Below are 25,293 nucleotides of genomic sequence, written 5' to 3' on the forward strand. Positions count from 1 at the left end.
CAACCAGCATCAGAGCTATGAGCTATTTTATAACTGGTTTAAACAATATTAAGCAGAACAAACGCAACCCAGTGCCCACAACTACAAATATTTGCAGGCAACTTTACAGAAAAAAACGGAACAAAAAACAATCCCAAAGTCTCTTAATATAATAAACGGACTTGGCAACTCTGACATGTCAGCTGGCGAAGGGTGAGGGTCGCGTTTCGATGACGTCACCGTAGCATGCGACGAGTTGAACGTGCGTTCCACACGCTGTTTATGTTCCTCCGAGTTGTTTTGGTATAAAACATGGATATAAAAACGCAGCTAATACTTTGAATACAAAATAAATAACGATACTTTGAACAAAAGTGCAAATGACGTCGCGAGAGTCCGGAGGCGGCGGCGACGCCGTCAGAACGTTCGAGAAATGGAAGAAAAAGTACAACAGGAAGAAAACACGAGTCGACAAACAGAGGAAAGAGAAACACAAGCCCGAGTGGCAACTGGAGCGAGAAAACATCCAACAACTGGTCAGCAAGTACGTTTACGATACATTACTCTGTTACAGTGTACACAGTATACTCTGCTATATATATACTCTGTTACAATGTACACATGCCCGTCTGGTACCATGCACTAATGGCAGTGGTTCCCAAAGTGGGGTCCTTGAGGGAGTTCCAGGGCGTCCCCAGCTTGATATTTTGGAACCAAATGATGATGGACCCTTATGGGTCTGTAACTAGAGTGTACACTCTCTGGGTTAAATCAACATTGATTTTACAATATAAATGTGGGGCCCCAGAAATAGAAATGCCATTAAATGGGGGTTCGTAGACTAATGCATGTCAAACTGGGGGTCCTTGAAATTAAGCAGGTTGAAAATCGCTGCTAGAGCCATAAAACTCTTCTTTTATGGTGTCCGCGAGCTAATTAGTGTCAATTTGGAGGTCCTTGACATGAAAAGGTTTGGGAACCACTGTGCTAGGGTTTCATTGAAATACTTTTTCATTGAAAGATGTTAACACGCTCATAACATGCCAAGCTTTCCGTACAGCTGCAATGTTGGTGAATTTAACGTTGTTTAATACAGATCAGACTATTCTGTTTGGATGAATGGGCTGCTAAGGGTTGGAATTGCAAGTCAACGCTTGATGACAGATAACAGATAATGGCATCCAAGAGTTGCTTGCGGCCAGCGAGAGGGGGCCCCTAAACATTGGAAGCTTATATTGGCTATTCTTTCCAAAACGCTAGCTAACTTACTAATTACTAACTATAGCTCAACCATTAGCCCCTCTCGGGACCCCTGTAAAGTTTTCTGACATTTGGATGTTTATGTCTTTACGGAGGGTCCCTCTCCAGTTCATAAGCCCACAATAGGACGCAGCTGTACATAACCTCTGTTGTGGCCGTGCTGCGCTTTTTTGATGGGGGTTAGCTGTTTCAAAAGAAGCATATAGGAGCTATAGGAGACAACGGAAACGTCAGAGAATTTTCCTTTGGCGCAGAAGCCGTTAAGTATTTTTCACTTTGTTTGACCGTTTTGGCAGCTCTGAAATTCTCTCTTCCTTCCTTCCTTGACTTCCTTATTGACATCCCATTGTACCGCCTTCAGCACCGACAGTGGCTAGCTGCGACAGAGCAGATCTGAGGCAGGAACGTAGGGATGCGCAGCTAGCCACTAGCTAGCCAGTTAGGCGGTACAATGGAATGTCAATAAGGAAGGAAGAGAGAATTTCAGATCTGCCAAAACGGTCAAAAAAAGATTATAAATACTTAACGGCTTCTGCACCTAATCAAAATTCTCTGACGTTTGTCTCGGCTCCTATATGCTTCTTTTGAAACAGCTAACCCCCATCAAAAAAGCGCAGCACGGCCGCAACGGAGGTTATGTACAGCTGTGTCCTATTGTGGGCTTACGAACTGGAGACGGACCCTCCGTAAAGATGTAAACATCCAAATGTCAGAAACCTTTATGGGGGTGCCGAGAAGGGCTAGCTCAACCATCTGAAATAATGTAAAATATCACCTGTCTTAAACAGGTAAACTTGTACATTATTATGAGACCAAAATTGTACTTTCGACTTTAATGACTGGCTTGTAGCTTCGCACAGGTTTTGTAGAAATTAGTACTAATAATAATACTCAAAGCATTCAAATCATGCATACTTTACGTTACTTAAAACCATTTTCTAAATTCCTTTCTTTATTGTTTTACATTTCGGAACATGGCTAATTCAACAGTCTTTCTACCACTGCAGGTACGAGCAGATCAACGTGAAAGACGCAGTGAAGTTCTCCGATTTCCCCATTTCCAAGAAGACTCTGCGAGGTTTGATGCAGGCACAGTACCGACAGCCCACCGAGATCCAGCGACAGACCATCGGCTTCGCCTTGCGAGGAAAAGACGTTCTGGGAGCCGCCAAGACCGGCTCTGGTAAGCCTAGGGCTGAAACTATCCAGGGTTGTCTTAGTGATTATTGATTTTATGGACTACTTTTTCGGTTAACCCATTTTAGACCTAAGGCTGATTACAAAAAGAAAAGAAAGAATCCACTAAATCTGTTTTCTAAAAAAAACTATGTTTCTGTGTGAGTGGTTCTCAAAAAAATTTATGTCAAGGACCCCCATAATTATCTGTATTTGGCCCAGATGCGTGTGCATGTGGAAATATTTTGTACCAGAGACCTCCCAGAAGTAAAGATAAGAGTTAAAAATGTTAACTGTGAAATAATATATATTCAATGATTTGCGCTCGTTTTCACGATTCTTCAAAAATAGCAGATCTACAAGCTCGTAGCGCGGCACTCGTGCCACGCTATGAGCTTGTAGATCGGCAAAAACGGAGATCTCCTTCCTATTAAATTATTACGCGCAAAGCCCAGGACGGAGAATAATCAAAAGACGACGCGGTAACATTACTCGTTTCATAACAGAGCGCACCAGACTACAGCCTGGTTCCTAAAGTTAATATAAGTGCAACTAAATGCATTTGACATTAAGTCAAATGCACTCTGTGCCACGCTATGAGCTTGTAGATCTGCTTAACCTAAAACAAACACGTACTTTTTTTAAGACCTGGCACGGCTCAGCCTGAATTTACAAAAATAGCAAAAAAAATAAGAATCAATCAGGATTTCAATTCAAATAATAGCAAAAAAAATGTTTTGAAGTGACGGTTGAACCCCCCTAGGTAAGACGCTGGCCTTCCTCATCCCTGTGTTGGAGTGTCTTTATCGGCAGCAGTGGAGCTCTGTGGACGGCCTGGGAGCTCTCATCGTCTCCCCCACCCGAGAGCTGGCCTACCAGACCTTTGAGGTGCTCCGCAAGGTGGGGAGGAACCACGAGTTCTCAGCAGGGCTCGTCATCGGCGGCAAGGACCTGGAGACCGAGTCCCAAAACATCCACCGCACCAACATCATCATCTGTACTCCAGGTGGGTCTGCAAATAGCCATTATTTATCACACTCGACTCGTGTGAAGTAAGACTATTTGTTCCATGATGGAACTGAACAATAGCACCCGCTCTAGTGATTTCTTAAGGCTCAAGGTTCCTCAGACCCAGACAGAGTTGGGCAAGACAGCTTTTTCTGTCAATGGCCCAACTTCATGGAATTAACTCAAAAACTCTTTAAAGCTCCCAGTTCAAAGGAATGCTCCAGAATATTTTTCACCGTGATTGCTCCCGCTTCAATTGATTTATTTTACTAATGGTTGTTCTGTATAAAGTTCCTTTGTAATTTACCCTGATTTATAATGTTTTGTTTGATGTATTGATTGAAACCTTTATTTATTCTCGAAAGAGCAATTGAGGTTTTCCCTCATTTTCAATGCTGACGAGATTACATTACATACATTATATAAAACAATTTAAAGACATGTAGGTTATACAAATCTTCATGTAAGGCAAATACATAATATAGACAATGAGACAAACATAAATTAAAAACAGTTACATGTTGAGGTAGGGAGGTTCAGAAGCAGGTTGTTAAATTGACCATAGGATATTGGAGTATTACTTTTCAATGTTTGCTGTAAAGTGTTCCATGTGGTTGGGGCATCGAAGCAAAAGGCTGACTTTCCTAGTTCGGATTGTATGGATGGGACCTCTAGTTTAAGCCATTCACTTGAACGGGTCTGGCGAGTATTTATTTTCCATTTTAAAAGTAATGTGATGTATGGTGGTAGCTTTCCATCAATGGCTTTAAAGATGAATAGGCCCTGCGGTAAGCCCCGCCCGCTCGCTCAGCTGCCTCGATACCGTTGTTAAGCAGGACAAACATCAGCGAACCTCCATTGAGGACCGTGTTATGTCGGCGTTTTTCCGAAGAGGAATAGAAGCATTCACATCAACAACATTCATACTATAATAACGCCATGGTGAAACGTTGCTGTTGGGCGTCCTGCAACAGTGCTTAATAAGTACCCAGAACGTTTGGGGCATTTCTTTTTATTCCTTTCCCCGTGGGTGCGCACATCATGCACATGTCAATGTTTACATTCTGGAGGTGGAGGACGCGGCGGTCACTCATTCACCCTCCCTGCTACTAAATCATACTATTAACGTCAACTTTTACTAAACAATGTTTAAATCAATCGTCTAATAAACAACTAACAACTTACCTTGGAGCAAATGGTGTGCTTTGTAACTTTCTAATCTCCACGCTCAGTTGCTTGTGTTGGTCTCCAGCCTCCAGTCACGTTCCCTCCCACTGCGGTTCAGAAAAAGAACGCTGCTTACCATTTTCTGCACATTATCCAAAAAGTGAAGGTCCGCTAATGGTCTAAACTATTTTGAATTTAGGAACGGCAAAGAAAATAGTTTAGACCATTAGCGGACCTTCACTTTTTGCATGCAGAAGGGGGTAAGCAGCGTTCTTTTTTTTCTGAACCGCAGTGGGAGGGGACAAGACTGGAGCCTGTGGTTGAAGACGTGACTGGAGCCTGTGGTTGAAGACCGTTATGTGGCTGCCGTCCAACACAAGCAACTAGAAAGTTACAAAGCACACCATTTGCTCCACGGTAAGTTGTTTGTTGTTTATTAGACGATTGATTTAACCATTGTTTAGTAAAGGTTGACGTTAATACTAGTATGATAGTAGCAGGGAGGGTGAGGTCAAGATTACCCCTTTCTTGGCCTAACCGAGCTCTGGGTGGGTTTCAGTACTGGTCGAAAATATCGTGACATACCAGTCCATACCATCTACTCTGATCTCGGTCCATCAAAGTCATTGGCACTACCCCTCTTCCACAGCTTAACAGGGTGTGACACAACTTCCCAGTTTCTTGGATGTGGCAAGAAGACAGCTTGGGCAGCCTGGAGAAGCATACCAGACCTCACCAACACACTAGTTGCTCTCACAAACACCCCTGACCTCTTCAGTCTTGAGTCTGTGCATATGCAGAACATTGAACGATTTGTCGTTCTCATGTACAGCAAGGGGTGTGGTGCAGCTGGTGTCAATGAGGCCAGACATTGCCTCTTCACCACTGGAAGTAGATCACTGGAAAACCTCCCACCTACCCAAGCTGCACTGTTCCAGCATGTCAAGCGAGCGCTACTGCAGGCAAGTTTCTACTGGAATCAGGCAACCTCGGTCCAGCAGGAAATTCCTGACTTCAGTGAGTGGGGCTGGCACAAAGATGGCACTGGCACATGGCAACCACTGTGGACCACTCTTAGTGATGCATCAGCAGCATGTGACCTTCTTGTGCGCTGTGGCTGCCTCAAGGGATGCATGGGAAGGTGCAAATGCCACCGTATCGGTGTCCGATGCACAATCCTCTGCAAATGCGAAGGTGGGTGCCTTAATAATGAAGATGACAGCCAGTAACTCCACACCTTGCAAGGGATGGAGACACAAAGAATGTGAAAGACAACATTGTGATCTAACTTTTTGATTTTAGCAAGTTTTACGGAGTAACTATTTTGATTACATTGTCCCCTACTGTTGTTTACCGTTGTTGAAGTTGGACTTGTATTAGTTTGTTGTTTATAATGAACAATCTACTGTTTTGAGTTGTGAAACATTGATACATATACAACTACAACTTATAATGGAAAAAAAATAACTTTTTGGGGGTAGCATCTGGCATGGCGCACCAGAAATATTGGATTTTACCCCAATATTACCTTTATATACTAACTTTGATGAGTAAACTTGACCTTGAGGGGTAATCTTGACCTCAAATCATTTAAATAACACCAGAATCAGATTTTACGGCCCAGAAAACCCCTAAAAAGTGGTATCTTTAATGATTCTAGGCCTTTTTGTTTTTTTTTCGGGTGGCAGCCATATTGGATTGCGCAATATGGCAGTACCATGGGGCGCCAATCTTGGCACCCATCTTAAAATGATTAAGTACGGTATGGACAACATCTGTGCCAAATTTGGCGAATTTGCGAGAATCTGAACCAAATGGTCCTTTTTTTTCCCCGGGGCCCCCGACTAATATGACATCACCATAGTCCAGAACTGACATAAAAACAGCATCAACAACCCTTTTTCTACAGATCATTGGGAAGTTAGCTTGATTTCTGTAAAGAAAACCGATTTTCTGCCTTAACTTGGTGGTGAGGTTAGTGATATGGTATTTTAAGGTTAATTTTTCATCGAGCCAGATACCTAGATATTTATATTCAGTGACTCTGTCTATAGGGGATCAATTGCTAGTGTGAATGTGCAGGGAGTTGAAATCTATGTTTTTGGCTTTTGAAAATAGCATAAATTTGGTTTTACTGGCGTTCAGGAAGAGTTTAAGTGAGACGAGTGCGTCTTGCATCAGGAAGAGTTTAAGTGAGACGAGTGCGTCTTGCATGGTGTTAAAGGCTAGTTGGAGTTTTTTCATTGCTAATTGGGTAGAGTCAGCTGTACAATATATAATGGTGTCATCTGCATATACCGGTAAGTGGGATTGGCAATCTTTTAGTGTGGATACTATGTCATTTGTATATATGGTAAAAATATCTGGGCCTAGTACAGAACCTTGGGGCACACCATTGGTAACCTGCAGGAAATCAGATTTTGTATCCCTTCCCCTGACACTGGCGCCTCTCGTTTAGGTAGTCATGGAACCTGTATGTATTGTTTTGTGATTGTATTTTGTGTATTGTAACCTCGGCTACGTTGAAAATGAGGTCTTGCCCTCAACTTTATTTCCGAGTATGAATAAAGGTGAGAAAGAAAGAAAGTTGCGCAAGGGCAGTGTCAGCCAGATGGCATCTTAGCTTGTCATTTACTGCACAAAACAAACATTAAATTTTTCTCATAGTCATTTCAAAAAGTATTTATTTAAAGACCTTAAAAGCCGGGGACAAAGCCAACTCGGATCGTGACAAATCATGACAAGAAACACAATATTTTGGGCCAAACAAATAATTACAAAGAAGAAAAACAACAAAAAAGGTGTTGTACCCTGCCCTTTTTGTTCTTCTTTTATCAAATTATTTGTTCGGCCCAAAATATTGTTGTGTCTTGTCATGATTTGTCACAATCCCAGTTGGCTTTGTTTGAGGCCTACAGATCTTTAAATACATATTTTTTGAAATGACACTCTGGCACTCTGCTCACCAACGTATGGGGTTATAAGTGGTTGACCTGTTTGACCCATTAACCCCAGGCAGACTGTTGCAGCACATGGACCAGACCGCCACCTTCCACGCCACCGATCTACAAATGCTTGTTTTGGACGAAGCGGACCGCATCCTCGACATGGGTTTCACTGACACGCTCAACGCCATCGTGGAAAACCTGCCCAAGACACGCCAGACGCTGCTCTTCTCGGCCACGCAGACCAAATCAGTGAAAGGTATATTTTTTTGAGGGGTGCACCCACTCCTATAGACGGCTATGTGTGTGTCCCTGTGTCCGAGCATGGAAGTAGCATGTTGTCACCACCAAGTGTCACTGTTGTGCAGAGTGTCACTGTTGTGCAGCCTAACACACAGACAAAGGCCAGGGAGGAGAGATTGTACAGTACAGTACAGAACCACTCACTTCAGACGGGTCAGATTTTTGTTAACCCATTTAGACCTGAGGCCGATTGTAAAAACCTTTTTCATGTCAACGACCCCCAGAATATGTATTTGGCCGCGGACCCCCATCTGAAAATATGTTGTTCCAGGGACCCCACCAGAAACCCAAGATTTTAGTTAAAAACGTTCACTGTGAAAGAATATATATTCACAGATTTGTGCCACATTTTCACGATTGTTACAGGCTACAAGCTTGTAGCGTGGCACTCGGTGCCGCGCTATGAGCTTGTACCCCACTTACTTTGTTTTGTTTTTTTTAAGACCTGGCACGGCTCAGCCTGAAGGACCCCGAGTATGTGTGGGTTCACGAGAGAGCCAAGTTCAGCACCCCCGCCACCCTGGAGCAGAGCTATGTGGTCTGTGAGCTCCACCACAAGGTCAACATGCTTTACTCCTTCATCAGGTAATAATAATAATAATAATAATAATAATAATAATCAGTGGTGTACTGTACATAAATATTTTTTTGGGGTATTTGTACCTTGAGTATTTCCAACTTCCAATACTTTTATTTCTACTCCAATACATCTCAGATCCAAATGTACTTTTTTCTTTCTTTTTATTAAAGCGGCTATAAGCAATAATAATTATGTCAAAATTGTAATTATTATTATTTTTTGGGAGCGTTCTACCCATTGCTGGCTGTCTGAATACCAAAACAAATGCAAAATACAAAGGTCATTAAAATGTTGACATTATTTCTTATAGCAGCTTTAACTTGACACATTAACAGCATAACCTGCTAAACCCGCATTTTATTCCATTGTCATTTGCCAATGTTTGACCAGTTTTTTTTTATAGTTTGTTAGTTTTCCTGTAGTGATGGTCACTATGAATTTTATTTATTTTAATGTAGGGATCCCCCTGGGGGGTTCCGACCCACAGGATCCCGAACACTGTTCTAAAACTAAACATGCTCCACTGCTCCATCAGGAGCCACCTACAGAAGAAGATCATCGTGTTCTTCAGCAGCTGTAAGCAGATCCAGTATCTGTTCCGGGCGTTCTGCCGCCTGCGCCCGGGCATGCCCGTCTTGGCCCTGCACGGCAAGCAGCAACAGATGAAGAGAGTGGAGGTTAGATGCATTGATGTTTGGATTGATAACAAATCAGTGTTCATTTCCTCGACGAGAACTATGACGGAAAATGTTCGTTGTCTACCTTTTTTCACTGACGAAAACATTATTAAATCCAAGCTATCATGACTAAACTCAGACTATATACCGTATATTGACAATTTCGCCCACAATATGTTATGTTAATGTTAGGGAGTGACTAGGGGATGTGTCAAATCAAGTGTCAAATCATGCATTACGATGCCACCAAGGACCGCCAAAATAAATTTTTGGTGACAAAATCAACTATAGATTTACCGGTAGTTGAAAGTCTTATGATTTAGTCAACTAAAACTAAGCTAAAACTGAAACATTCATTCAGATGATGACTAAAACTAGATAAGACTCAAGTGAGACTCAAAAGACTATTACTAAATGAAAACTAAATCTTAATCTTGCTGTCAAAGATTAACACTGATAGAAATGCACAAAAAAATACCATAATATTGTCGTAGTCTTGCGTAGCCAGACAACTATTCCACAATCTCCAGTCCAAATGCAATATAGAAGATGAAACTACACCTCCCGAAATCCGAGCAAGGGGAAGCTGCCATTTCGGTTCGCACCAGAGTGTCTTTATCTCAAAGAAAAATCTTGGCCGTGGCCCGTGAGGTTCAATGCCAAAAGATAAACACTGTACGCAGCAGATTCGGATCCTTTTTTAAACCCTCCCACACCGCACTTTGAGAAGCATTGCTGTGGTGCAGTGTGGATTTCGTCGACTAAAACTAAGATGAAAAATGTCCGTCGACTACCTTTTTTCACTGACGGAAACTAAATGGAAACTAAATTAAAGCTAAGCCATGGTGACTAAAACTAAGACTAAATATACTGACAATTTCGTCAACAAATAAAAACTAGACTAAAATGTAAAGAAGGGACTAGTGGATAAGAGATCCAGTATAGTCTATACTCTAATCTAGACTAAAACTAGACTAACACCGAGACATTCCAGGTGACTCAAAATAAATTAAAACTATTCAAGTAGTCTGACTAAAACTAAAATTTGCTGCCAAAAACAACACTGCTGTGGTGCACACTGTATCACGTGAAACTAACCTTCTGTCCGGCGCTAGGTGTACAACGAGTTTTTGAAGAAGAAGAGTGCTGTGCTTTTTGCCACCGACATTGCTGCCAGAGGCCTGGACTTCCCTGCCGTCAACTGGGTGCTGCAGTTTGACTGTCCAGAGGACGCCAACACCTACATCCACAGAGTGGGACGCACCGCCAGGTAAAAAAACCAAGACAAAAACAAAACGTTGCTCTTTATTCAACGTTTCGGTCGTTAGACCTTCATCCGGACCGACTGTCTTGTCTAACGACGGAAACGTAACTAGATCTACAAGATGCGTTGTGACACGTCGTGAGCTTGTAGATCTGCTATTTATGGCACACAGCGGAGTATAATTCAGACATTTCAACCGCCATCACGGCCGCCCAAAATACATTTTAGTCGACTAAATGTGTTTTTAAAACTTGTTACACGCACTGTTTTATTGGTTTTACTCTTTTAATAGTTTTTTTCTAATATAGTTGTCCTTATTCTTGTCCCCCCCCCCCCCTGGCCCCAACACATGTAAAGCGTCTTTGAGTGTCTCGAAAAGCGTTAGTCCCATATATTATTATTAAATCAACTGTAGAAATGTTGTCAACATGACATGTTGATATTGACAGGTACAAGGAGGGCATGGGTACATCTCTAATGACATGTTGATATTGACGAGTACAAGGAGGGCATGGGTACATCTCTAATGACATGTTGATATTGACAGGTACAAGGAGAGCATGGGTACATCTCTCATGACATGTTGATATTGACAGGTACAAGGAGAGCATGGGTACATCTCTCATGACATGTTGATATTGACAGGTACAAGGAGGGCGGAGAGGCCTTGCTACTGTTGCTGCCGTCGGAGGAGAACGGGATGGTCGCTCAGCTGCAAGAGAAGAAGGTTCCAATTAATAAGATCAAGGTCAGGATTGCATGGTGTTTAAAGTTTCCCTCACTTAAAGGAGGATTCTTTTATTTTTCAATTTTTATTATTATTATTTATCTGATGTTATATCCCATAACGCCTGTTACAATTCTGAACCGTTTCCCTGACAGGATTAATTAATAACATTCCAGGATATCGTGCTGTCCCTTATTTTGAAGATCCAAAACACTGTGCCCGATGTTGTTTCAGCTTAACGCCCTTATGGCTATTGATGTAATGAATCAATAAATCCCTTATGGCTATTGACGTAATTGACGTAATCGTTTAATCCCCTGTTATCGGGAGCTTTATATAACAAAATGTAGCAACTTTTAGCTTGTTTGGCTAACGGCCGATGTAATCTACCTAAAACCGGCCGAAATCCATGCGTGCACGGTCGATCACACACGCGCGCGGGCTTTATGTGCATCTCTGCGTAAAATGCAATATTTTGGGCTTGATTAGAGCTTAATTTGACTTAGTTATTAAAATAAACAATGATCGCTTAGCATCCCGGACATCTGATAGTGCTGCACAGTCCAAAGCTAGTACCGGATGTTATTGTTCCTTAAACCGGAAGTGAGTAAGTGACATCGCCAGATTCGTTCTATTTGGTCAAAATCTGCATAATGGTGACGTTACCGCCACCATCAGGACTGAGTGTCTAATACTATAGGATTGCTGTGTGTAGGGGCACGGTGGCACAGTTGGTAGTGCTGTCGCCTCACAGCTAGAAGGTCCTGGGTTCGATTCCCGCTCGGGGCGCTGTGGGTGCTGGCGGCGTGTTTCCTCCTCCGCGTCATCAGTGCCCATACCCGAAGGCGGGGTTGGCGAAAGGGCCTTTCTGTGTGGAGTTTGCATCATGTTCTCCCCGTGTCCCCTAGGGTAGATACCCTCACAAAAACATGCAGTAATCCTGGTCTCTAAACTGCCTCCCCCTGGCCAGCCGGGACGCCTGATGGAGGGGAAAGGAACTGGTTGGAATAACGTGCTCCTTCCACGCGCTACGTCCAACCAGGGAAACTCCCCCCTGTCAGGTGGAAAGGAGCAACTTGGACACTCAGGCATGAAGGAAGCATGAGTTAAGTCCGTTGCTCTCCCTAGGTTGGCGGAGGGTGTGTAGAGCCCAGGATCACATCACAGGATGATTGACACAGGGGTGAAAAATGGGTTACAAAATCGTGGGACAAAAAATATAAATTATAAAAAAAAGGATTGCTGTGTGAGAATGAGATGTAGTGTGTACATCACAGATTTTTCTAGTGGCATTAAAATACGAATTAAACATATGCACATATGCAATAGTGCAGGCAGAAGGCACAATCCACTGTTAATTAGGCTTGCCATAAGCCAGTTAATGGTGTGTGTTGACTCTCGACTGGTTGTTATTGTCTGCCTGGAGCTTGATAACTACTGGCCGGCGCCATTACTACGACCGCCAGGCTCCGTACAAAAAGCGCAGTTTTGACCAGAAATGCCACATGGGAGGGGCATTTGGAGATTAAAGCGACCGAAAGCGTGCGTGCGTGTGCACTAATGAAGATGGCGCAGCCCAGGGTCTAAGGCTCTAAGCTAACAACACATTTATACAACTGAATACATGTAGACTACGCATTTTGGCAGTGTCGCTTCCCGACAAATAACACATACTACGTTTTTTTAGCAGGGAAAAGGTTAACCCATTCAGTGGTCGATTCTACAAATGTCTTCTAAATCCTGACAGTTTTCTGAAAAACCTGTTTCTATATCAGTGGTTCTCAAACTATTTAATGTCAAGGAGCCCCATAATTATATGTATTTGGCCGCTGACCCCCACCTCAAAATGTGTTGTTCCAAGGACCCCCCAGAAGCAAATATTTTAGTTAAAAACATTCACTCTGAAAGAATATATATTCAAATATTTCCACCACACACGGACAGAGTGCAAAACATACTTTCTCCCCATGCCTTCGGCGTGGTGGAGACAATAAATAGTGAAACCAGATATAATCATTAAGGAAAGTTTATGCATGCACTATGTGTTACTATGTAAACTCTTCATTTCCATTTTCCAGCCATTCAGTTGCCAAAATTTGGCAACCCCCCCCCGGGCCCGGGGGTCACGACCCACGGGTTGAGAGCCCCTGGTCTAACACAGCGTTTCTCAAAGTGGGTCCTGTGACGCAAGTCCAGGTTAATGCAATGCATTATAGGCTACTCACAGGTTATACTGTATTAGAAAGGTAGTGCATGCCATCCATGCATCTGATTAGGACAGCCTTTTGGTAAATTGCATTAAGCATTTGTGGGGATTTGTGTAGTCTCCTCATAGAGCTTTACAGTTCAAGTGGTAACGTTTCAACATGTGTTACCGATGATACTAACTAACGAAGGCTCTGTTCCATTCTGGTCAAACAGAGCCAAGGTGCTGCTATTGTGCATGTTGGCTCACTGGAAACACTGCTACACCATCTGTTACACGGGTGGGTAACTCTGAGAGTGTATTTACAAATGGAACCTTACAGGTCGGAGTCATGGGGGTTCTTGAAATGTAAAAGTTTGAGAACCACTGCACACTAAATGGAACAGAGCCTTAACCCATTTAGACCTGACGTCGAAAGAAATCTTCTAAATCCTGCACACTAAATGGAACAGAGCCTTGACCCATTTAGACCTGACGTTGAAATTAAAAAAAAATCTTCTAAATCCTGACTGTTTTCTGTATCAGTGGTGCTCAATATTTCAAGTCAAGGACCCCAAAAAATATATGTAATCGGCCACTGACCCACAACTGAAAATATATTGTTCCAGGAACCCCCTCTCAGAAGCAAAGATTTGAGTTAAAAACGTTCACTCTGAAAGAATATACATTCAAAGATTTTAGCTACATTTTCAAGATAAAAATAAAATAGCAGACCTACAAGCTCGTAGCGTGGCACTCTGTGCCGTGCTATTAGCTTGTAGCTCGTAGATGACGAGACCGGAATGCACCTCCTATCCGAGGATATGATTGCTGGTGGCGGTTACTACCATTATCAATACTACTATTGACTAACAGTATTTGCTTATATGTGCATGTACAGTATATATGGGCTTAAATTTATGCATGCATAATCTTTTCTTTTTACGTATATATAGTTTCTCAGTTTTTGTCCCTTTTTCTTTTTGTTCTGTCTTTCTATTTTTATCCCCATTTTTTTTTCTTTTTTTTAATCTGTCTTCTGTGATTTTGTGTGCTTATTGATTATATCCATTTTCAAAAGTTTCAAATTTTCAAAACAGTTTTTGACTGAATTGCTTGTCTGTAATAACCTGTAAAAAGGAATAAAACAAAGTGAACACAAAACACCAAAAGGCGTTCCCGCCCAAAATGGGTTAATTAGTATCATCGGTAACAAGTTGGACGAGGCCCCTAAAGTGGGAAGAGTTATTTCCAAAATGGCGAATGTTGCATGGAGCCTTTTTCCATGTTAATATGTTTTGCCCCGGCCTTGACTTCCAGGTGAACCCAGAGAAGTTCCAAGACGTGCAGCAGAAGTTGTCAGGCTTCCTGGCTCAGGAGCAGGACCAAAAGGACAGGGCTCAGCGGTGCTTCGTGTCCTACCTGCGCGCCGTCTACCTGATGAAGAACAAGAAGGTGTTCGACGTCTTCCAGCTGCAGCTGCAGGAGTACGCTCTGTCCCTGGGCCTCGCCCTGCCTCCCAGGTGCACCAGCTTAGAATCACGTCGTGTAACACTACGACAAAAAAAAAAAAAGTTCCTCTACTACCTTTTTTCACTTGACGAAAACTGGATATAAACTAAGCTATGATGACTAAAACTAAGACTAAATGTGCTGCAGTTTCGTCAAATGGCGCAGTTATATAGTGCCTTTATCAGAAGTGCTTTGCAATGCATTCACTCATTCACATGCACATTCACGATGGCCTGAAAACCATGCAAGGCACCAACCTGCACATCGGGTCAGATCATTCGGGGTTCAGCGTCTTGCTCAAGGACACTTCCACACTAACTCTGGGGGAGCCCGGGTTCGAACTCGTAACCTTCTGTTTCCCAAGTGGCCGCTCTACCATGACCTACTGCCACCTCAACAAATTAATTCAGATTCAGTTAGGTAGGGACTACCGGTACATGAGAAGAGATCCAGTAGAAATAAAATAGAAGTCATTTTATATTTGGTTGTGCTCAGTTGTTGCACTCTGAAAATACAGATCTAACGGCTTTGTGAGCTTGTAGACTGGCTATGTTCAACATGTAACCAAGTTAAGTGATCATTTAAGGCCGCCAAAATTCATTTTTTGGCGATGGTAATACATGAAATACATAGAAATAGTCATCAAGGATCATAAGCAAGCTGAGAACCTGACATCCGTCTAACAATAGGATATCTGTACAATGCAATGGAACGAGGAGTGTACACTATAGAGTGCTGTCTACATAAAATGCTATCTAAATGACATAAGTTTAGCCTTTGCATACGCCTGTAAGGTCGTCGAGGCTTGTGCAAGTGCTACGGCAAGTGCATGGATTACCTGCATTAGTTAAATGAAGCGTTGTAACTCTTCCCAGGGTGCGCTTCCTGAAGAGCGTCCCTCATAAACGCATGGAGGACACAAAAGAAGATGCGCAGAGAGATGGAGATCAGTCTGAGGAAGAGGAGGAGGAGGAGAGCGAGTTGAAGAGCTTCAAGGCCAAGCTGAAACGTGCGTCTCACGCAGAAAGCCAGAGCTCAGACGAGACGGACGGTGACAGCGAAGACAGTGGTGATGATGAGCATAAAGAGGTGCTGCAGTGTGACCCCAGGTAAGGCTAAGGCACATGTATTTTCTATAGCACCACTGCTTCCCAAACCTTTTAGCTCGAGGCCCAAGAGAGACCCAAACCAGGACCCAAACTAGTGAAAATACCATAGCAGAGCCTAAGGAGCTTGTCCTTATATTAGGAGGAGCTTGTATGCTATTTTCACTACTTCTTTTACCCATTTAGACCTGACGTCGAAAATGAAGTAATCTGAAAGAAGATATATTCAAAGAATTGTGCCGCATTTTCAAGATTTCTTTCAAAAAATAGCACACCTACAAGCTTGTAGATCTGCTATTTTTCAATAGCTAAAGCATAACATAATGCTAACACCAAAAGGGGTTAAACATTAATGACTTCCTCCTGGGGGATGCCGAGACGTTCCAAAAAAAGATTTAAAAAAAGATTAAAAAAATATATAATAATCTGCAGTTTAGTTGGGAGTTTGTTCCATTACTCCAAAGTGTAGCGATGTGCCAATCTCTCCACAGTCTGGAGCTGGTTCAGAATGCTGCAGCTTGACTTTAACCCGCTTCTTGAATGTTCGGCCACATTACGCGGTCAGTGTTGTTTTCGTCGACTAAAACTAAGGAAAAATGTCCGTCGACTACCTTTTTCACTGACGAAAACTAAATGAAAATAAGCTATGATGACTAAAACTGAGACAAATATATATTGACAATTTCGTCACCAAATAAAAACTAGACTAAATGGGGGACTAGTGGAAAAGAGATCCACTATAAGTCATTTTACACTTGGTTGCATGCTGAAAATAGCAGATCTACAAGCTCACAATTAACACGTCGCGTTGTGAGCTTGTAGATCTGCTTTTTTCAGCAAGTGTAAAATTTAGAGCTGGGACTCGATAAAAAAAAAAATCTAATTAATCAGAGGCTTTGCGATTAATTAATCACGATTAATCGCATTTTAATCGCATATCATTATTTGACCCGAGAACAGTGAGAAAGCAATTTTTTCAAATGGATTTTGGTATACTAGTGAATCAATGAATAGTGAATACATAAGTTTAAGCAATAAAACATTGTTTTTGTAGTAATAGGGGTAATAATTATTTATTGAATAATTGCACACAACTGTGCTGTAATCCACGCTACCATCGGATAGCCTTTTAAATCCTATTTCCAATCCACGGGGACAAGCAAAGTGATCTCAGCGGCTTCCCCCAGTCTGGTGAACTGTCTGCAGTGTCTGGTGGTCTTATTGTCTAAAGAGGACACGGAATCACCTGTAGATTTAGTCGACTAAAATCACATGACACACTACTAAAAAACTAGACTAACACAGAAAACATTCCAGGTGAACTAAAATGTGACTAAAACTAAATTAAGTTTCAGTCCAAAGACTATGACTAAACTAAAATAGAAATTTGCTGCCAAAAACAACACTGTACACGGCCATTCTAGCCTCCGTGCACTGGTTGCCGAACAGTGTTATTTTTTACAGCAACATTTGATTTAGTTTTGTTGTAGTCTTTTGAATAAAATGTAATCTAGTTTTATTCATATTTTTTTGCCCTCTGAAAAGTTTTAGTTTTAGTCTAGTTTTAGTCGACTAAATATAAGATTTTGTCGACAACAAATTATTTTGGAAGGCCTTGATGGTATCGTAATGCCAGGATTGCCATTCTCACAACTTAACCGTCTTGCCGCCATTGCCGAAGCCCTTCGGCAATTGAAGCCTAATTTTGATATTAACACTTGCCGCCATTGCCGTAGCCCTTCGGCAATTGCGCTTTTATAGTGCATTTGATCGATCGAGCCATAATGGTACTTACGTTAGCCGGTTAGCTAGCTGTGTTGTTAGCACAGCACTGGATCGTTCATCTTAGATCGTCGTCGCCATAAGAATCCATTCTATCCGTTTCTTTCAATCGCCTGTATCTCCTATTCCTTGTCCCAGATGGCATTTTTGGTCAAAACAGCGTTTCTTTGACGGCATGAGCCGACGAAGTGGAGGTCTATAGTGTACCGGCATGGATGCTCTTTTAAGCTCTGCATATTTCGATTAGCGCGATAGTATCGATTATCACGATCATTTTTGGCCACAATAATCATGATGTCATTTTCATATCGTCCCATCTGTGATGTGACACAGACATCTTTGGTTTAAAGTCCACTTTCCAAGTTTCCATGCGCCGCTGGGTTGGACTGGATTCTCAATATGGATTTCTTCTACCGGGAACGGTCCATGGGCATCTTATGCTCGATGCCGAGCGCTCTCATGTCAGCCAACGCGGTCATGTGGCAGGTCTTCTTAAACCGACCACTGGGTCTTGTCCCCTCTGGATTAAGCAATATTACCGTACTTTCTTCACCCAAACGTTCTCTTTCTTCCTTACAACGTGTCCATACCATCGCATGCATTTGACACTGATCCAAATTGTGTTTGACTCCACAGCGACAGTGAGGACGATGACACTTTGAGGGATTTGGATTTGCTGACGGTCAAGAGGAAAGACGTCTTTAATGTCACTGAAGGCCAAGAGCCTGAAGAGGAGGAAGTTACCACCCAGGTCAAAAAGAAAACCACCAAAGAGACCAAATTTAAAGGTAGGAACATACAGGGGACAGTGGTGGGCAACTTTGACGAGGGAGATGGCCATTATAATTCCACACTCACTCCAGAAGGCCACTATAGTTCCACAATCACTCCAGAGGGCCACTATAGTTCCACACTCACTCCAGAGGGCCACTATAGTTCCACACTCACTCCAGAGGGCCTCTATAGTTCCACACTCTCCAGAGGGCCTCTATAGTTCCACACTCACTCTAGAGGGCCTCTATAGTTCCACACTCACTCCAGAGGGCCACTATAGTTCCACACTCACTCCAGAGGGCCACTATAGTTCCACACTCACTCCAGAGGGCCTCTATAGTTCCACACTCACTCCAGAAGGCCACTATAGTTCCACACTCACTCCAGAGGGCCTCTATAGTTCCACACTCACTCCAGAGGGCCACTATAGTTCCACACTCACTCCAGAGGGCCTCTATAGTTCCACACTCACTCCAGAGGGCCACTATAGTTCCACACTCACTCCAGAGGGCCTCTATAGTTCCACACTCACTCCAGAGGGCCTCTATAGTTCCACACTCACTCCAGAGGGCCACTATAGTTCCACACTCTCTCCAGAGGGCCTCTATAGTTCCACACTCACTCCAGAGGGCCTCTATAGTTCCACACTCACTCCAGAGGGCCTCTATAGTTCCACATTCACTCCAGAGGGCCTCTATAGTTCCACACTCACTCCAGAGGGCCTCTATAGTTCCACACTCACTCCAGAGGGCCTCTATAGTTCCACACTCACTCCAGAGGGCCACTATAGTTCCACACTCTCTCCAGAGGGCCTCTATAGTTCCACACTCACTCCAGAGGGCCTCTATAGTTCCACACTCACTCCAGAGGGCCTCTATAGTTCCACACTCACTCCAGAGGGCCTCTATAGTTCCACACTCTCTCCAGAGGGCCTCTATAGTTCCACACTCTCTCCAGAGGGCCTCTATAGTTCCACACTCACTCCAGAGGGCCTCTATAGTTCCACACTCTCTCCAGAGGGCCTCTATAGTTCCACATTCACTCCAGAGGGCCTCTATAGTTCCACACTCACTCCAGAGGGCCTCTATAGTTCCACACTCACTCCAGAGGGCCACTATAGTTCCACACTCACTCCAGAGGGCCACTATAGTTCCACATTCACTCCAGAGGGCCTCTATAGTTCCACATTCACTCCAGAGGGCCACTATAGTTCCACACTCACTCCAGAGGGCCACTATAGTTCCACATTCACTCCAGAGGGCCTCTATAGTTCCACATTCACTCCAGAGGGCCACATTGCATATTACTGTCGTAGCAAAACTTGTCTATCTTCAACGTTTTTAGCTTGTAGATTGGCTATTTTTTTGCTATTATTTGAATTGAAATCATGATTATTACATATATTTTTCCCATATGGCAAACTTATCAGTATCTGTTAAATCTTTTTTTTAAGATGCCAAGAAGGTCCTGAAGAGAAAGCTCAAAGTCAACACCAAAACCACCTTCACGGAGGACGGCGAGGCGGTGCAGCAGTGGCCGCCGGCCCAGCGCACGGCCGCCGGCGACCAGGACGAGGACGAAGGCATCTCTGGGATCGACGTGGCGAAGGCCCGCCAGAGGCTGCAGCGCGAGGACCAAGATTTCGACAAGCACGAGTACAGACGCAAAGTCAAAGAGAAACACCGCGAGAAGAGGCTGAAAGCAAAGGACGCCAGGTAAGGGATAGTACTGACAATGGACCCATTAAGACCTGAAAACAAGATTCTACAAAACGTCTTCCAAATCCTTTCAGTTTTCTGAAAAAAACGTATCAGTGCTGAGATTTTATTCTCGCTGAACAGGCAGAAACCTGTGGTGTGTAGAATGTTACCATAGGTACGTGACGTGTTGCTGTTTGATGACGTGAAGTCCATTGTTCCAACGTCAAGGACCCACAGAATGATATGTATTTGGCCGCTAAAGTTTAAAATAATGGTTAAAGTGCTCAAAAGCTATAAGGTGATAGAGACGCGTCCTCAGGTCTAAATGGGTTAAATAACTATTGATTCATTGCCGATAAGAATTTTATTTTTGTATCAATCCCGGCGTCCTGCTGTCATTCTATCAATTACAGAGAAGCCGTGAAAATGTAATCACTTAATTTATTTCATTGTCTATTCTTTGAAAAAAAAAACATTGTCTTAATGTTGTCATGATTATTTCAAAAAGGAATATATAACAAACACATTTTATTGATATAACTTTGTTGAGGGAAATCCAGTTTCTCCGGGAAAATAAAAATAAATCTCTGCTTATGAATTATAATGGATGATCAACCAACTATTGACCAGTAGTGACATAATGACAAATTTCCCATCGCTACTGCCAGGCGGGAAGCCCGCAAACGTGACGGCAAGACATCTGACGATGACGGTGGCGACGACGATGAGGAGGAAGTGGTGGCGTACCTGGCAGGCCACGGGGAAGACTTTGACCCCGCCTCGCTGCCCGACCCGGACCAACGGCGCAACGACTCTGAGGAGGTGCGTATAGCTCATTCTGTTCATTTAGTTCAGTGGTTTTCAACCATTTTCATATCGAGGCCACTATCCATGCTGTATTAACGTTGGTACCATTAGGAGAGAGAATGATCAAAATAACAATCCTTCTACATTCTCGAATTGTGTAGACTTCTTGTAAATTAACTTAAATACTGCAGATGTTTAACAAAAAATTTAACTCTTGAGAGTGTAAAATAAAACCACATGGGACCCGTACGGGTAGCCCGCAAAATTTGATCTTGAAGTCTTGAGTGTAAAATGAAACCAAATGGACCCGTACGGGTCAATTTGGTTTCATTTTACACTCAAGAATTCAAGATCTAATTTGGGTCCATGTGCTTACTCACTTTCAGGAGATTTTATTTTTGGACTGAATTTCAATAGACGTCTTATCTTTGGGGCGGCGGTGGCTTAGGGATAGAGTGGCTGGATGGTAACCACAAGGTTGCCAGGTCGAACTCGGGCTCCCCCAGAGTTGGTGTCGAAGTAGACTGGAACTATGCTTTTTATGGCATAGGCAGCTCCCGGCAGGATCCGCCGGGAGAAACTAGGCGCAGCTGCTGGACATGAGACTAATTGTGCGTCAATTTAACAAAGCAGACGATCAGAAATCAACAGAGTGCTACTGTATGCCGAATTGAAGTGGACTCTGCCCCAGACTTTTTTTTTTCTCCCTGGAAATTAAAACTTCTGGGTTTCCGAGGCTAGTGTCAAAGTGTCTTTGAGCAAGACACTGAACCCCAAATTGCTCCTGATGTGCTGGTCCTTGCAGGATTTCCGCTGCCATCGGTGTATGAATGTGTGTGTGTGAATGGGTGAATGTAAAGTGCCTTGGATAAAGGTGCTATAGACTAGCACCGAAGTCCTGACGTAACTCGCTCATCCTTTCGATTCCCCTTGTTCGCGGAAGTAATTTCTCTATGGAGAATAACATGGGTTCATCTTAAAATCGTTTCATATAAGTGTTCAAAGGGTCCAAAAATAAACAAGCTGTCTCTGCGTTATTGTCATGGAGGTGTCTCTGTATCGTTTGCAACAGTCAGTCACTCGTATATGATACAATCTGTTTCTGGCGAAAATGTAACTAATTCAGTAGCAGTAACATTAGCGTTTTTCTTAATATCCATATGAAGGGAAACGGCCAGGGTGACATGTTTATTTTTCAAACACAGTTCTTAAATGAGGCGATTTAAAATCCCCCTATCAGGATTATAATGCAAATAAAAAGTGCACGAACCTGTGGATTTGCGCCCTCTACCGATATTGACGTCAGACTTCGGTGCTCTATATAAATGCACCATTTACCATTTATCTTTCCTTGTCTTTGGAGGAGGAGGAGGATGAGGAGGGAGTGGGAAGTCCCCCTGTTGGCGGGCGAAGGAAACGCAGCCACAGCAGCGATGACGACAGCAGTGAGGAAGAGGAGAAGCCAACGACAGGAAACAGGAAGAGAGCGAAGCGGCGTACGGAGGAAGATGCAACAACGCGGCAGCAGCTGGACACTGGCCTCTCTCTGGCCGAGGACGAGGAACTGGTCCTGCATTTGCTGGGTGGAAACAAATAGAGCATGCTTATGTCCAGTAGTTCAGTGGTTCCCAAACCTTTTCATGTCAAGGACCCCCAAATTGACACTCATCAGCCCTGCGGGCCCCCATTAGAAAACATATGCCAAGGAAGCCCCCTAAGAGACGATTTTTACGGCTCTGGCAGTGATTTTCATTTCAAGGACCACCCAGATAGATTTGACCTGAATTAGGCTACGGACCCCCATTTAATGGCATTTCACTCTCTGGGACTCCAATGTATATTTTAAAATCAAAGTTAATTTAACTCTGAGAGTGTACAAATGGACCCGTTAGGGTCCATTTGGTTCCATTTGTACACACACTGAGTTACAGACCCATAAGGGTCCATTTGGTTCCTAAGTATCATTTAGCTGGGGACCCCCTTGAACTCTCTCAAGGACCCCTGGGGGTCCCTGAACCCCACTTTGGGAGCCACTGCAGTATTTGATACAGAACACAACTTTATTTCTATTGCTCACTCACCCCATGATATCTTGAACACAAGGAGCATTTTTGTTTGTATATTACCATTCCTTTACATTGAATTAAAAAAACTAGTGAGTGAAGAAATAGTTATAAGAAGATTGAGGCCACAAACAAATTTCCGTTAGTGCTAAACCCCTTACCCCTAAACTTCTTCTAAAAAAATATATACATTTTTGAATAGTTTAAATTGCCAATCTAAGCTCACAACGTGTCAATGTAGTTGACGTAGACGTTAAGGGATAAGGGGTTTAGCACTGATGAAAATAGGACTATATATATATCTATATATATATATATATATATATATATATATATATATCCGGCGCCTGTTCTGTTTTTCTTCCATTTGACTTCCATTTGTACACTCTCAGAGTTTGTTTTGGAACCCCTCCTCAAGGAAGCCTTTGGGCCGATTCATACTCCTATTTTAGAGCCGAATAAAAGTCGGTTCGGCTCTGTAGAGCCTACAATGTGACGTCATTTGAGGTTCGGGGGGGCGGGTACCGTCCTAAAGTCGGCTCTTCGGTGCTACTGAAAATTTCTGACAAGCCAAAATCATTTCGGCACTACAGCACCGAAACAGCGGTAAAATAAGAGTATGAATCGGCCCTTAGGCTCCCTGGGTGACACTTTGAGAACCACTGAACTACACATCTCAAAGGCTACATCCCAAAACTCCTGCCTCCCTGCTCCGAGGCCGGGCTAAGGCATGAGAAAACAACGCTAGTGGAGGATGGGAGTATATTGGGATGTGGCCGTTGTGAGGTTGTATGTACAGTTGTAGTTTGGAGGATGTTATTGACTTGTCTTGTTAAAGCGATGGCAAAAATGTAACACAGGTGAAAAAGGCCTGTCATTTAACTGACATGAACCAAACGTGTACAAATAACATTGCTGGAAGTCGTTACACATACAAAAAAAGAGATAATTTGTCTGTGATTTAAAAAAAAATGCAAAAAAAGAGATAATTTGTCTGTGATTTAAAAGAAAATGTGTTTGGGGTAAAGTCATGACCCCTTTTGGTTAGATTGAGAATATTATCAGTTTAAAAAACGTGAATACCGGTATGTCTTGTCTTTGGAATTAGGTAAGGTTTGAATGATAACTTGTGTAATTTGAAATGGTCTGACATAAGTTTTTTTTAAATAAATATGCTCACTGTAAGAGACCACGCCTTCTGCTCAAGTTTAGCAGTATTTATTGCACAAAGTGAGATGTATGTTACTTATTGACTTATTTCTCCGGAGCGGTCAGTCGCCGCTGCTCTGGCACTGCCCCCCTTGGTTTAGGAGAGAGAGAGAGGTGTTAGAAGGGCAAACAGTGTTGTTTTCGTCGACTAATACTAAGAGGAAAAATGACAAACTGCATGGAAAATAAATGAAAACTATAAGCTCTGGTGACTAAAGGCTCATACATAGTCTGGATTTTCGGTGGTTAGGTGACCACCGAACTACAACATGACGTCACGAGCCGCGGTGAAGCTCCGGTGGTCACCTCACCACCGAAAATCCAGACCATGAATAGGCCTTTAGACTAAATATAGGTCTATTGACCATTTTGCTGCCAAAAACAACACTTGATGGCAAAGCTGTGGATGAAGGGGGATTGATGGGGAGGTGGCGGGGGATTTTGATGCCACAAAGCAGAATCAAAAAGGTAAGTGATGCAATCTCGGGTGTATTTATAGGTTGTGATTGCTACGTGCATTGGCTGTGAGTCTAGGAACCAGTATTTATTTCGTCGACTAATCCGATATTATGACGGAACTTGTTCATCGACTACACTTTTTCATCGGGTGAGCCATCTAGCTTTCTTATATGATATCCAGAGTAATCTAGTAAGAGAGTGGTGACACGCTTTGATCTCGCTGCCTATGGGCTATAGTTCCAAACATTGCTCCTATGGCTGAAACTATTCCATTGAGATACAATGAGCACTTCCGCATTCCATTGTTACAATGCGAGTCAACGGGAGTGTCATTACTCTCTTACTAGATAACTCTACTCTGATATCTATGTTTTAACCTTAGAGTATAAGGTTTTAAGCCAGTGAGGCTTTCCAATGTTGAAGCATGGGGCCCTAGTGGTAAGAGAAGGACTGCAGGCGGACCAGTGGATTAATGACGAGGAAACCCCGTGCAGCTGGGCTTTAACATTGAGTGCTCGGTTGCACTTCCGCATTGGACCACCAAAATTTGCTTGCATGGTTTCATCTTCGGCTTCGGGTTCTTGGAAACGCCCCCCCCAGCCACTGCGTT

The 25,293-nt window shown here is 43.0% G+C and overlaps 1 protein-coding gene across 2 annotated transcripts; it reads left to right on the forward strand.

The window, feature by feature from the left end:
• Window positions 1–238: 238 nt before the first annotated feature.
• Window positions 239–24,210, forward strand: ddx10 (DEAD (Asp-Glu-Ala-Asp) box polypeptide 10). 2 transcript variants are annotated; one of them, XM_083767426.1, is made up of 14 exons: window positions 239–523; window positions 2,247–2,422; window positions 3,179–3,421; window positions 7,606–7,794; window positions 8,282–8,423; window positions 8,954–9,095; window positions 10,211–10,365; window positions 11,005–11,107; window positions 14,592–14,794; window positions 15,659–15,892; window positions 18,308–18,459; window positions 19,899–20,160; window positions 20,814–20,967; window positions 22,316–24,210. In XM_083767426.1, exons 1-14 carry the CDS (start codon window positions 360–362, stop codon window positions 22,547–22,549), a joined length of 2,553 nt encoding a protein of 850 aa, XP_083623552.1. In that variant the 5' UTR covers window positions 239–359; the 3' UTR covers window positions 22,550–24,210. The 2 variants fall into 2 exon arrangements, with proteins under 2 accessions (XP_083623552.1, XP_083623553.1); XM_083767427.1 differs by having other exon boundaries at window positions 22,319–24,210.
• Window positions 24,211–25,293: the final 1,083 nt, after the last annotated feature.

This window comes from Protomyctophum parallelum (genome assembly GCF_964188405.1).
Source record: "Protomyctophum parallelum genome assembly, chromosome: 6".
Lineage (NCBI taxonomy): Eukaryota > Metazoa > Chordata > Actinopteri > Myctophiformes > Myctophidae > Protomyctophum > Protomyctophum parallelum.

What these genes read in the sequence shown, in the direction of transcription:
- ddx10 (XM_083767426.1), top strand. Translation starts at nt 360, where the DNA reads ATGACGTCGCGAGAGTCCGGAGGCGGCGGCGACGCCGTCAGAACGTTC. An exon ending in ATGCTTTACTCCTTCATCAG is followed by an intron (nt 8,424 to 8,953) that starts GTAATAATAATA and finishes CTGCTCCATCAG; the next exon opens with GAGCCACCTACAGAAGAAGA. An exon ending in GTGCTGCAGTGTGACCCCAG is followed by an intron (nt 15,893 to 18,307) that starts GTAAGGCTAAGG and finishes TTGACTCCACAG; the next exon opens with CGACAGTGAGGACGATGACA.